At 38.6% G+C, this 13,568-nt stretch overlaps 1 protein-coding gene across 1 annotated transcript; it reads left to right on the top strand.

The window, feature by feature from the left end:
- Positions 1–7,670: 7,670 nt before the first annotated feature.
- On the top strand, positions 7,671–12,213 carry LOC148509127 (lysozyme C, milk isozyme-like). Its single transcript, XM_088443550.1, has 4 exons — positions 7,671–7,806; positions 8,000–8,146; positions 9,455–9,530; positions 12,153–12,213. The coding sequence occupies exons 1-4, from the start codon at positions 7,671–7,673 to the stop codon at positions 12,211–12,213; spliced, it is 420 nt and encodes a 139-aa protein (XP_088299676.1).
- Positions 12,214–13,568: the final 1,355 nt, after the last annotated feature.

Here is a 13,568-nt window from a genome sequence, read left to right as displayed (position 1 = left end):
CTGCTAGCATATCCAGTGGCATATATTTGTTCAACATTTCAGATTCCTGCTCTTCTTTGATTTGTGCTGTTTCTTTAAATATGACATCTCTTGGCTTGACAAGCTTTCTTGTACTTGGATTCCACAGTCTGTAGCATTTCTTTAATGGCAATAGCCAAGCATGATGCACTTCATAGACCTTGAATCAGGCTTGAGTCTTATTTCCTTTGGTATGTGTTCATAGGCCGTACTGCCAAAAGTTCTGAGATGCTCTACATTTTGTTTTCTTGCTGACCATACTTAAATAGGTGTTTTATCTTTTAGGCAACTTTGGGAGATTGATCTTTCAGCTAAACTGCTGTGGACATGGCTTCTGGGCAAAATTATTTGTCTAGCCTTGCAGCCTTCAACATGCATCTGTCTTTCTCCACTAGTGTTCAGTTTGCTCACACACTTACACTGGTTTTGTTCTGGAGTTTACGCAAGAGTCAATTTATGTTCAATTAAAATTTTCTTTAGGAAGAATTCCACATCTTTGTTTAGATATTCAACACCGGTATTAGTTTTCAGTGTTTTGCATCTGTGACCTGTCTGATTCTCTACAAGTCTCTTGTAGTCTGAAATTTCTTCACTACTTCAGAGTTCTCTTTGATGAAATTTATTTGTATAATTCTTGTGAAATTTATCAATGCATTTTATGAAGTAGCTGTATCTACTTACTGATCTGACTGTATTTGTTAACCCTAGTGCTGCTTCAGCTCTGCTTGCTGACATTGGAAATTGCTTTCCTGTTATACAGCTTTAACATGTTTTTTTTTCACCGACATTGCTGTGACCATTCCATTCAGTAACGTTGAATACTGTCATATCCAAGGTGACAAAATATTTTGTGCCAGAGTTATATAGACTGTGACACAGTTGTCATCATCACATAACAGTACTGTGTATCATGGATGTATATTTGATGGCACTGAGTACCTTTTGCTGTTACGCTCCCTTTTCTATTCCACACAATGCATTTCCCTCAAATTAAATTAACTCTATCTCTTCTTTGCTCTGATAACTATAAGATTAGTTCCCATTTCTGGCACATTATGCATGTCTTGGATTTTTGTGACTCTTATTTCAGTCACAATTTTTAAGCAAGTTGTAATTGTTCCAACTTTTTTGCTGTAAGCACTTCACTCTCAACTCCTTTGATTGTGATAGTACCACATGTGACTATTATAGTGAACCACTCCTCATTGCAGCCAAAATGTCATGTAGCACCTGTATCGATATATTATCAAAGTTTTTTGTGGCTATCTGTGACACTCAGCACAAACTCATCTTTACTGTTTTCAATCTTTTCCTACCCTGGTAGACTTGATTGGAACTATCCCCCCCATGTTCTCTCATGTATATCTTCGTCATCTCGCAAAGGAGGAATATCTTTTTGGTACTCTCTTATATTGTCGACAGGAGAACCGGATAAGACACAACAAATTTTTAAATGGGAACAACATCTGGATATATGTTTAGACTCGTATGTATGGTCCCAACTATTTTTAAAATGTCTACATGTATTTCACATATTGAAATGTATATGAAAACTGTTCTACCATATTTACTGGACTCCTGACAGGTTGCAAAAAATATGGCCTTCTCAATCTAAATTGTGTTGGTGTGCACGTGGCCAAGTTGGAGAGCTTTTACATGTTTTTTGGCATTGCCCAGTTATAAGCCCCCTTTGGTTGGAGGTGTAGGATTTAATCTTGAAGGTTACCAGCCTACGGCTGACCCTATCCCCCTCTACTGCTCTCTTACATATATTCCATGATGACGTCCCCGTTCAACATAGATATTTTATTAGGCATGTTTTTATTGCTACTAGAGCAGCTATTGCTCAGTTTTGGAAGCAGGATAAACCCCCACCCCTTCTGTTGATTAAGTCCAAGCTTAATTATAGTTTTTTGATGGAGACTCTAAACTGCCCTTATTCTTCTTCTGCCACCCCAATTATAAAGTGGTTAGCTGGCATCAGTTTATAGCGGAGGGCCCATGCCTTCCAGTTAATGCACATTGATACTCTATTTCTTTTTTTGTATGTTTTGAACTGTCTGACAGGTTAAAAGTATTATCTACCAATTGTGTATGTTATATACTGATTTGGGTCTTTTTATTGTTTTAAACTACTGTTTTGAAGTGCCTATTGCCTGTACCCCCTAACCCCCCCCCTGTGTTTTCTCCCCCTCTCTTTTTCTGTATCCCTTTATTTTTGGGGGGAAAAAGAAAGAAAACCTCAATAAAAATGAATGTTTAAAAAAATAAAATAACATGTAGTAGATGCTGCCATTACTAGATCTAGAGCTAGTAGTGCTAGAGCTGTGATTCGCAATGTGTTAACACTTGTGTGTTTTCAGGAACTGTTATCAAAAATTAAAAAGTATAACATTATTATCATATCACCCTTATACTAGGAGTGCTGTGAGGCATTGTGTTTTGTGTTCAGACACTGTTATCAGAAATTAAAATGATAAAACTTCTGTGTTAAAAAATATAATGTCATTAGGGTGCCACCTGTATAATAGGAGCGCTGCGAGTCGATATGGATCAGTCTATAGAAGAGCAGGAGCAGCAACCCAGTACTAGTGCTGTGGCTGCTGCCAGCAGCCATGATAGTACTTCAACATCTACTAAAGGTGGTCCAGGGGAAATAAACTTAAGAAAGGGCACCTGATATCTTAGCAATATTTCACAATGTTAATGAAAACATCACCTCTAATAATGATAAAGGGTTTAAAAAATTGCACAAAATACAAACACATCTATATGGATCAATCCCCTAATTCAATAGGTTTGAATAGTAGAGGAATATACACAAGTAGCAAACAGTCTAAACACAGGATAACAAGTAGAGCAGGCAAGAGTCTACAGGAGTGGATCGGCTGACGCAGGAGGATCACACTCATGGAACTATGCCAACTATTACAGGTAAGGACCAGACATTCCATATACACTTTACACTAGTGGGATCCCACTAGCTTTTAGAGGAATCAACAATATACAGTACTCTGTAGACGAAACTATTCATTCAGCCCGATTTATATCTCTGACAATATCTGTAAACTAGAATTTAGCAACTTTGCCTTATACCAACTGTTAGAGAGATTATACATCTCCTTGGAGTAGCACATTTGTGTTACTTAACCCCTACAGAGACATGTAAATATATCTATATTTCTGCTTGATTTGGACTTTAGAGCTAAAGCTTTTATCTTCATACCGATTTATATCCTTTTTTCTCTCTGGGAATTGAAATACAGTTATTAATTTTATTGTATATGATTGCCAAGAAACAAGACAGTTAGGGGTCTATTCATCATCACTTAATTTCTACAAAAGCATATGTACTGTATAAATTAAGTGTCAGGGTAATTAATCATTTATGTAACACAGATCTCTTCTGGATACAATTGTCCCCCGATAATTAACACAGTCCCCATAGTACAGTATGGGGATGTGGAAATTATGTAATTCATCAAGTTCCAAAAAAGTTTTTTTTTCGGAAATTAACATTTTGAGATGGCGTACAGCACCCGATGCAGCAGAGGGATCTGAAAAGATCCTTCACTGCGGTGTACTCTTACCTGAATCTGCTCCCTCCTGGCTCCCCAAGCTCTTCTCCTGTGAGCCGGTGCCAAGGGAGAGGGCACGGAAGCGAGGGACCTGCACGGGGATGCAGGTCTGAGCGGGGGGAAAGCACAAGTCTCTGGTGGTGGCAGCTTTGAGGAGAACAAGGGGGAGTCTGAGCACTGACACCAGCGAGGTTTTCGTCGGGCAGGCAGATAGGTGTGGGGGTCACAGTCTCTTGCGGCGGCAGGCATTAAAATCTGAAGACAGACTGGAAGAGCAGGAGAGAAGTCTCTCACTTCCAAAAAACTGACTTAGTAGAAATAGCAGAAGTGATTGTTTAGAGCACGAGGCATGATGAATTCCTCCCAAACGTTGTTTGAACTCGTAGAGAGTTCAAACCATAATTATTACAAGTGATAATTATGTTTTGATGAATAGATCCCTTAATGTATTGTTACTTCACTGAAGTATCACAATATTTTAAAACAATAGAACAAATTAAAAAATAAATATAACAATAAAAGGAAAAGAGAGATTAAAAATGAGGTTCTCTCACACCTACCACCAACAACTTCAGTAAAGCAGTGAGTAAAATCCATCAAACAAGTCTCACATTCCTCAAAAGTCAGAATTCCTATGGGTCTAACAGATACATACATAAGAAGAGCTATAAGTAAAAACATGGAATTAGGTTACAGGTGGGCATAATTATCAAGTCCTTCAGCCCCAGAAATCATGCGGAAATTACCAACAAATTAAGTAACAAAGCTAATTGTTAAGAATCAAAACACACCACAGTCCCCATACACTGTATGGGCACATTGCAGTTGTGCTATTTATCAAGCTACTAATACTAAAAGTTTTAGTGGAATGTAGTCAATATACCGGCAGACGGGATGCCGGCCATCGATATACAGATGCCAAAATCCCGCCGCCCTGCAAGATGTAGATACACACTATCCCAAATATGGATAGCCATGGGAAGGGGGGGTTAGATTTAAGGACCCGCTGGGGGTGGGGAAATTAGGGTCAGGCACCACCCAGGGAGGGTTATGTTTAGGCTGTGTGGAGTGGTAGTTAGGATTAGGCACCACAGGGGGAGGTTAGGGTTAGGCACCCCCTGGGAGGATTAAGTTTAGGGTGTGGGAAGGGGGGGTTAGATTTAAGGACCCGTGGGGGGGGGGAATTAGGGTCAGGCACCACCCAGGGAGGGTTATGTTTAGGATGCGTGGAGTGGTAGTTAGGATTAGGCACCACAGGGGGAGGTTAGGGTTAGGCACCCCCTGGGAGGGTTAGGTTTAGGGTGTGGGAAGGGGGGGTTAGGGCTAGGCACCACCGTGGCCGGTTAGGGACCCACCTGGAAGATTAGGGCTAGGCACTACTAAGGGAGGTTTAGGGTTCGGGGGGAGGGGTAGGGATAGTATCCTTACCGTTGCTGTCGGAATTCTGTATGTTCCAGCTTGCAGCATCAGCCGCCAGGTATTTCATATTCAACCCGTTTTAATAGTTACTAATAGCATGACAGAAAGCATGTGAAAACCAGGCTTGAAAATAAATGATTCTTCATCAATCTACCTAAAACATTTTCACATGCTTATAATATGTAAGTACACAGTGAGAGAGAGAAATAAACTACCGAAAACTTCTCTAGAAATTATTTTAAAATTGTATTAATGAAATCATGAAAAACTGCTTCAGCGTGGCATAAACCAAAATATATGGCCAGATACACATAAAGACCATCCTGAGAATTAAAGGCTGTCTCCCACTCATCTTGCTGCTGAATCTCTATCAGATTATAAGAATCCTCTAAATCAATTTTAGAATAAGTGGTAGCTCCATTTTTTGACAATTTTAAAGGTTTTTTTTTTATATTTCTCTATAATACTGTATGTACAAAGACAAAACACCACATCTATTTTTGAAACAAAGACAATCCCTACACCAGCAGATAATATGGAAGGCATAATGATTCTCTTTTATAATTTTTCTTCATTCCTCAAAACATAGGTACTCACTATGGGGAGGTTTGAAAAAGTAATTAAGTCAATACAACAGTCAAAATTGCTTTGAAAGTAATTTATCAGCAAACTTTACTTTTTATTTCATATACCCTGTTAGCAACACATACAGACAAATGAAGTCACTGCTTATGGCTATAATTATTCTATTGGACAATGTTCTTCAAATTCCAGTCATTAACTAATTTATGGATATACTGTGCAACCAAGAGTATTCCAAAACCACTGGAAAGAAGGGGAAATACTAGGGTAAAAGAAAATTCCATCGACATGAAGGCTGCTGAAGGCAAGGATCTCTATGGTATCTATTAAAAATACCATCAGATTATGAACCAATGGTAAACACCAATTCCAAGAATGAGCCTCTAGAACCACAGTAATCATGTTTTTCCCCTATAGCTGCTATAAACAGCAATAAGGAAAGACTGGAATTTGGAAGTATACTAATTAATGTATATCATGGTCTGTGCAACTTAGGAAAAGGATCTGCATTAATCTAGATGTAACAATGACAGTAGCAGTATCCATGGATAAGTTAAACACTGGCAATAAATCTGCAATGCCAAAAACAGAGATCAGACATGCAAAAATTAATATCACATGATTGCCCAGAATCTTAGCCATTGCAAGAGGACAGGTGACCACAATTTAAAGCAGGCCTGGCCAACCTGTGGCTCTCCAGATGTAGTAAAACTAGAAGTCCCAGCATACTTTACCAGCTGATGGTGAGAGGGTATACTGGGACTTGTAGTTTCACAACAGCTGTAGAACCACAGCTTAGCAAGCACACACCCAGTCACTTGGAAGTGTTCTTGGAATCCTGACAGGCCAGTAGGGAGAAAGCAATGAACGTTGCAAGGGGCACCTGCATCAGATGTGAGTCACATTGATTTAATGGGCATATGTCTAAGTGGAAATTGTTACCCATATGACATAACTGAATAAAGAGACATAGGATATGAATATTCCAAAAATGTGCCAAATGACTACATAAGTCAGTGTCCTTAAGTGATAGAGGCACTGTATATGGGTTGGAACATGGTAAAGGGCCACTGATTAAACTAGTTTTGTGGCAATTCTAAAATCCTCTTTACTAGTGGCATGGATCTGGAGTTGAGCAAATGTGTCTACATTTCCTCTTTATATTACAGTAGCTAGTCACATCATTGAGGCACTTCATGGACAAATATGTGGAGTATGAGTTACAATATGTGTTACAGCTTCTCAGTGAACGAACAGGCTGCATTTTCAGTTTCAGCCAACTGACAGTACAAAATAAACTTGGACTCTCTATATGCTACGATTTGAGGTGAATGGTTTTATATAACAATATGGCCTTTGTGATAGTATACAGTAACTGGGAAAAAGTGCATTATGATGTTTTTATTGTGGGGTTATATAGAAATAAAATTTTCAGGTAGAAACAAAAACACACAGAATCTGGTGCTGGATCTCCACACAGCTGGTATTAATAAAGTACAAATCCGACTGCTGCTTCAAATTCAAGATAGGTTATACCTGCGTATCAGAAAATAGCTAGGTAGAAGCTTAGTGAAATGAAATAAAGGGGTGGAGAGGGTCCACTCTCGGATGTGTTATTTGCTTTGATTAGGAAAAAGCAATTTACAGTCCTCAAACTTGAAATTAATTTTGCATCAGCTTAGAACTGGTGGCCTTTGGGTCATGCTCTAGGCGGCTCCACTACGCACACCCTGCACCCTGAATTCACCTATATGGATCAATGCAGAGGACCCCCTCCCTAATGTAATGTGCCCGTGGTGACATTTTTCAGGTTCTCTCTTCAGAAAGATGACGCAGCTTAATGAAAACAAAGATTTAGGTACTTTGCCAGAGCCTTTCCTATCTTCTGCTCTTTTTTATTTGCTCCAACAAAACTTTCTAACAATACAATGCCCAATACAATGCCCATACTTGCCTGAGGGGTTTACATCCATTGTTTTCTTAGGAGTTTGTACACAGTGAGTGTTCTGTGCTGACACATCTTTGGGCTATAATTATGAATAGTGCAAAATGTTACTCTCACAACACCTCAAGATGAAGATCATTATTGTGCTCATTATAGCAACCCTGGCTACTGGCAGCTGGGCAGTAGCACAATGCTCAAAAGATCGATGCACTCTCTACAACGCGCTCAAAAACGCTAAAATAGGGGATGACGTTCTGTCAAATCGTAAGTATATTATCTACTTTTCATTTCTATCTGTCTTTCAAACATTTATTTTTATTGTGCTCATATTTTTTCAGCATCTTTATTATGGTGTCCTTTCTGCAATGTCCCAGTATGTGACATCTCCTGCTTGCTCCCATTATCTAACAACTAGTGTAAAAATCTGTGCCCTTGTTTTCTCTCTCTCTCTCTGCAGTAATGTGCATAGCTGATTATTCCAGTGGGTTTAACGTTCTTTTTAAGAAAAATCCTCAGTATTCCGGCATCTTCCAGATCAATGAACAGGATTGGTGTCAAGGCGAAAAATGCGGAAACAAGAACCTTTGCAATATGCCATGTGCACGTAAGCATATATCTCAGTATTCTGAATTCAAATACTGGGTCACAAATCTACTGCCAGCCAAGCTATCATCTGAAGTTCACATTGTAGCATGTCCCTTTAGCTTAGCAAGTATGTTACAGAGCTTAGCAAGTATGTTACAGAGCTTGACGCAACTTAAAATGCATCGAGCCCTGAGTCACACATAGCGCCATTCAAGGTAAAATCTAGCAGATCTTAAAAAACTGTGCAGGCGCAATAGGGAAAATCTTTTCGTATCTCCTTGCAATTCTGACCTCAACTGTTTTATCCAAATGGTATTTTTACTAAAGCTATTAAAAGTGAAAAGTGGTGGTGTTGTCTTAGATTCTATCTATTAATTTCTAGGATGTAACAGAGAAATTAATCTGTTTGGTTGCTATAGGTAACACCTCCACTATTCATTGTTAGAAGCTTTAGTAAATCTTCCCTAAAATGGGAAATAGGTGTTTCTGGAAATCAACTGGGTGACAACTGGGAGGAAACACAAAAGAAAATTGTCTTGTGGGAGAGTCACAGGAGTGTTGTGGGTGTGAGTTGTGTCCTAGTATGTCAAAAGAGCGCCTACTGTACTTCAGATTATCTCTTTCACCCAGCATGGAGTAGGTGTAAGGTTCAATACTAATGATGATGGCTGAGCTAGCGGACAGAAAACATTGGGCAACTTATGTAGTTGTATTAGCATTCCTGTAGCAAGATATCCGCATTCCTAATGCTGCTGCTTATGGAGCCGCATGTGACAGCACCAAGCCCAATTTGTGCATTTTCAAGTGCATTTTAAACCTAGATATTAGGAGTAAAAATTGCTTTACTTTTATATCAGTCCCTAAATGTATAAAAGGCATGCATAGTACTTAGAAAACAAGTAGGATTTAAGTGGGGATAATCTAGATGAAAAATTATAGCCTGAGGACTATCATAAACACAAGATCTTGATTAGTGCCGTCCCTCCCTTAGATTTTGTCATATATAATTTGTTAATATATGCATATCACACATGTAATATACATACAAGTGTGATATTGCATATGTGGCACTGAAGGTTTTTCTTTATTACAATCTTTTAGATAATATTTATTTACTAGATTAGAGATACCTCTAAACAGCACCAGTAATAGTTAATATAAAGTGCCTTTTAAAAGTTAAAAATATTTATGTCATTTAAATAAAAGCATCCAAACTATTAAATCCCATTAAAAATTATGTCTCAATAATCTAATTTTTCCGTTCTAGCAAAATGTTATGGTAATAAATGAACATATGGAGATTTATTATATTTTTTCTGTTCTCTAGAGTTACAGGATTCAAACCTAACAGATGATATACAATGTGCTCTGAAAATCTACAATACCCAAGGACCGAAGGCTTGGTATGTTTGCTATAGGTTTTACAAAGTGTTGAAAACAAGATTTCATCTAGTAGACTGCTTGTTCTTAATTTATCAATAACCTCATCACAGTGACTAGAGTGAGGAGAATCTAAAAATCCCATATCAACTACTTGAGATTGCTTAGAGAAACCGGTCTGATGTTTCCGATATTCAATACATCCAAACCAACTCATGAGAAGAAATTAGGCTGTAGAAGAGTATTTACAATCTGAAATGTCTCTGTATCTTACCCTCGATTGTCCTCAAACTAGGCATACAAGCAGTCCTCCATAGCTGGGCAATGGCCGCTTTGGTGGCTACAAGGATATCGCCCATAATGTGCCTATTAATTTGGCCCCCTAAAATATTCATCAAATAATATTGCCTCCACAAGATAATTTTTCCACCTTATTCAAAACAGAATGATTGCCTACATAATAAATGTGTAGTTCCTCCTCATCTTCTGAATTTATGGAATTTGGGTGAAACTGCCAGCAGTATGATAATTTCTAAATGCATGAGATTCAACCAACAAACTAGTGAATAGAAAAATCCAGTGAGTTGGAGGTCAAAACTTCTGGCAATGTTCTGCAATTACCAATCGTCTCACAAACCGCCCGTTAGAAAATTTCCCCTTTAAACTGTACCTAATTCACAGCATTAGAGCAAAGGAGGCAGCTGTCTGTCTTACAATACTTATTCTGTATATGGTACAAACTGTGTTGTATAATAATATTGCAGTTAAAATGTATACATTAATTTTTTGTCTAGTATATTGTATGCAGGGACAATCTCAGGTCTAAAGATTTGACTTTGGAATGTTTTGTTGCTGAAAATTGCCATAATTTTCATTACCTGAACATTTAAATAGTACAATTGTTATTATTCCGCATATTAGTGTAGTACTTCATATCTGTTCTAGAATATAGAATTTACAGCTTATTAAGGCCAGTAGTACAGTAGTATTTCAAAGTTCAGTAATGTGTCACAAATGGAGACTGCAGTGCACTAAGTCGGCCCCCTTTTGGGATATGTTTGTATTTACCTACAGCAGCATATTGTAAATAAATATTATTTTACCATGTTGCTAACTATATTGGTGTATATCATGTTCCCATTCCTTATATACAATCTCCAAATTGAATAAACTAAAATGTTTATTGTATGATAAATTCATGATACTAGATCAGGGGTCAGGGAACTTTTTTACCTTTTACCCCAAAAATATATTTAGATACGCCGACATTACCCCCCTTGATTTGAAAGGAAAGAAATCATATAGTAGTGCCCCATATAATGCCCCTGTAGTAGTGCCCCCATATAATGCCCCTGTAGTAGTGCCCCCATATAATGCCCCTGTAGTAGTGCCCCCATAGTTATGCCCCTGTAGTAGTGCACCCATATAATGCCCCTGTAGTAGTGCCCCCATATAATATTCCTGTAGTAGTGCCCCCATATAGTGCCCCTGTAGTAGTGCCCCCATAGTTATGCCCCTATAGTAGTGCACCCATATAATGCCCCTGTAGTAGTGCCCCCATATAATATTCCTGTAGTAGTGCCCCCATATAGTGCCCCTGTAGTAGTGCCCCCATATAATGCCCCTGTAGTGCCGCTTGTACAAAATAAATAAAAAAAAAAACACTTACCTTAATCCCCACTACTGCATCCACCGCTGTCCTGTCCGCCCGGCTGCTCCTCAGAACTATGGGAGAGATGTCATGATGTCTCTCCCATAGTGCGCATGGAGAGAGCCGGAAGCTGGAGTTCAGAAGAGAGCTCCAGCCTCCAGCTAACATGGCGCTGAAGGGAAGGAGCCGGGCGCCCGCTGGTAATAACATCTCAGCGGGCGTCCGGCTTAGAGACTCCCTGCGGCACAGCCGGGCATGCATATGAATCATTCTATTTTATAGAATAATTCATATGCATGCCCTGCTGTCCGTCCATTACCCCCAGGAATTTTATTTTTATCCCATGTGGGGTAATTTACCTCTGTTCCCCGACCAATGTACTAGATCATAACTAGAAGGTATTGTACGTATACTGTTTTGTTACACTCTTCTAAAGAAATGGAAGCATTAATTAGAAAGCGCTTTAAAACCATAGAGGAAATAGGTCAGTATCAGGACTGTTTCTGTGCCTTGTCAATGCAAGCCTCAGATATGAAGTCCCGCTTATCAACAGCAAATTAAGCTTACTGTAATAGTGGAAATTTAATAAGATGTAAAAAATTAAAGCTCCAACAAAATCTTGTTTGTGAAACTTATTCCAGGTGAGTACATACATATAAGTAAAAATAATTGGCTACTTAGAAACAGAAACATAATAAGAAAGGGCAGAGTATCTATTTCTCATGACTATCAAATTGTCCCTATTTTTGATCAGATGTTTATATCTGCATCATCTGCATGTACAAGCTCATCATTTGTACAAGCTCATCATTTATCTCCTAGAAGTGCTTCTACTACATGTTAATCACTAGGTTTAGCACAAAACGTTGTTCTCCCCAAACGGTGCAAGACGACAGTTGATATCCACTAAGTAAGGTGTTACAGTAAGTAGCTGAAGCGCAACCTGGATGGATTATTGTTTGATCTAATTTGTTTTTCTTTCTCTTTCCCAAAGGGGTGACTGGGCACCCAATTGTCAGAATAAAGATCTCAGACCATATTTACAAGGATGTTAGATGAACCCCTCTGAGTGAAAACTGACAAAGTGATTCTGATTCTACTAAAATAAAATTATACAGTATTTCTTGTCTCTGTATCACCAAAACTGCTTTAATTTTCACCTTCTTATTCCATCTGTGAATCACCTAATCTATTAAACATTATGCAGCATTGATATTTGTTATTTGTCTGTTTTTTTTTACTAGTTTACACAACATTGGGATTTAAAAGCATTACATACATATTACAGATCAGAACCATGATTTATAGCTGCACTTCTGTAGTAAGACTGTAACCTACTCATGCAGATTATAATATGAGTATTAAGGAGAATAGTTTGAAACTATTGTTGACACCTTTTATAAAAAAAAAAAACACTTCTTATCTCTGTTATGTTTTTGGATTATTAATAAAATGTGGACAAAGGGCCTGATTCAGCAAGGATCGCAATTGCGATCGCAGTTGCGTAATCGCACGCAATGCAGCTGCAAAAATATTCTAATGTCTGCCAATGTTCAGCCAGCATAGACGCCCACATAGAGACGCCCACCACTGCCTTCTCACATCCATAATACCTCGCAGTCCTGCATATACTTTGGTAACATCGAGTAACATCTGACCCTTGGCAGAATTACAGCAGGTCTGACCTGTCTCAGAAATTGCAAGTCTCATCGCACACAGTGAGTACTCAGGCTGCATAGGCAATCGCAGTGGCTAATTTATGCACACCCATGCAACGGACAGGCACGTCTGTGTTTCTGCAAACACTCCCCCGTCACCACTCCCAAACGCTCACGGTCTGTCACTCACTCTGCAATGGATTACTGTCTACTTCCGTAATCGCAGTGCAGGCGCAATGCAGTGCATAAACATGCGCCGTACACAACAATCGGCCAATCTGAGTACGCGGTTGCAATTGCGATCCATGCTGAATCAGGCCCAAGGTGCTATTCTTAGTGGCCATGCCAGCAAACTATCAATGAGGTGACAACTCTACTTGTAACATGGGACTGTGATGCAATCAGATTTTCCATTCTTTAACTTAGTGTTCCAAATATATCCTTGACATGGATAAAGCAAGACTGTGGCTAGGGTTTTGCAGTTTATCCCAGTGAATTTGTGCATATACAGTACTGATTATTGTAAAGTACTTTGAGTTTGAGGCTTGATGTGTATATTAACATAATACAAAAAGTTATTTCATAGGTCATAATAAATAATTGTCACTTTTGTTTGCACAAAAATAATGGTAATGATGACTCATCAGTTCCGCACCACCTGGGTAATTTTTATTTGAAACTAATTACCCATTAAAGTGGAAAAAACTGAAATATATGTAAAATGTCTATTACAGAATAAAAGAATCTGCATT

This window comes from Taudactylus pleione, unplaced genomic scaffold, assembly GCF_031769625.1.
Source record: "Taudactylus pleione unplaced genomic scaffold, aTauple2 ptg000331l, whole genome shotgun sequence".
Lineage (NCBI taxonomy): Eukaryota > Metazoa > Chordata > Amphibia > Anura > Myobatrachidae > Taudactylus > Taudactylus pleione.
This window is presented reverse-complemented; position numbering and strand designations above follow the sequence as displayed.

Excerpts from the sequence above, each read along its gene's own strand:
- LOC148509127 (XM_088443550.1), top strand. The coding sequence starts at position 7,671 with ATGAAGATCATTATTGTGCTCATTATAGCAACCCTGGCTACTGGCAGC. Across the intron at positions 8,147-9,454 it reads TTGCAATATGCCATGTGCAC|AGTTACAGGATTCAAACCTA; the intron begins GTAAGCATATAT and ends TCTGTTCTCTAG. Across the intron at positions 9,531-12,152 it reads ACCCAAGGACCGAAGGCTTG|GGGTGACTGGGCACCCAATT; the intron begins GTATGTTTGCTA and ends TCTTTCCCAAAG.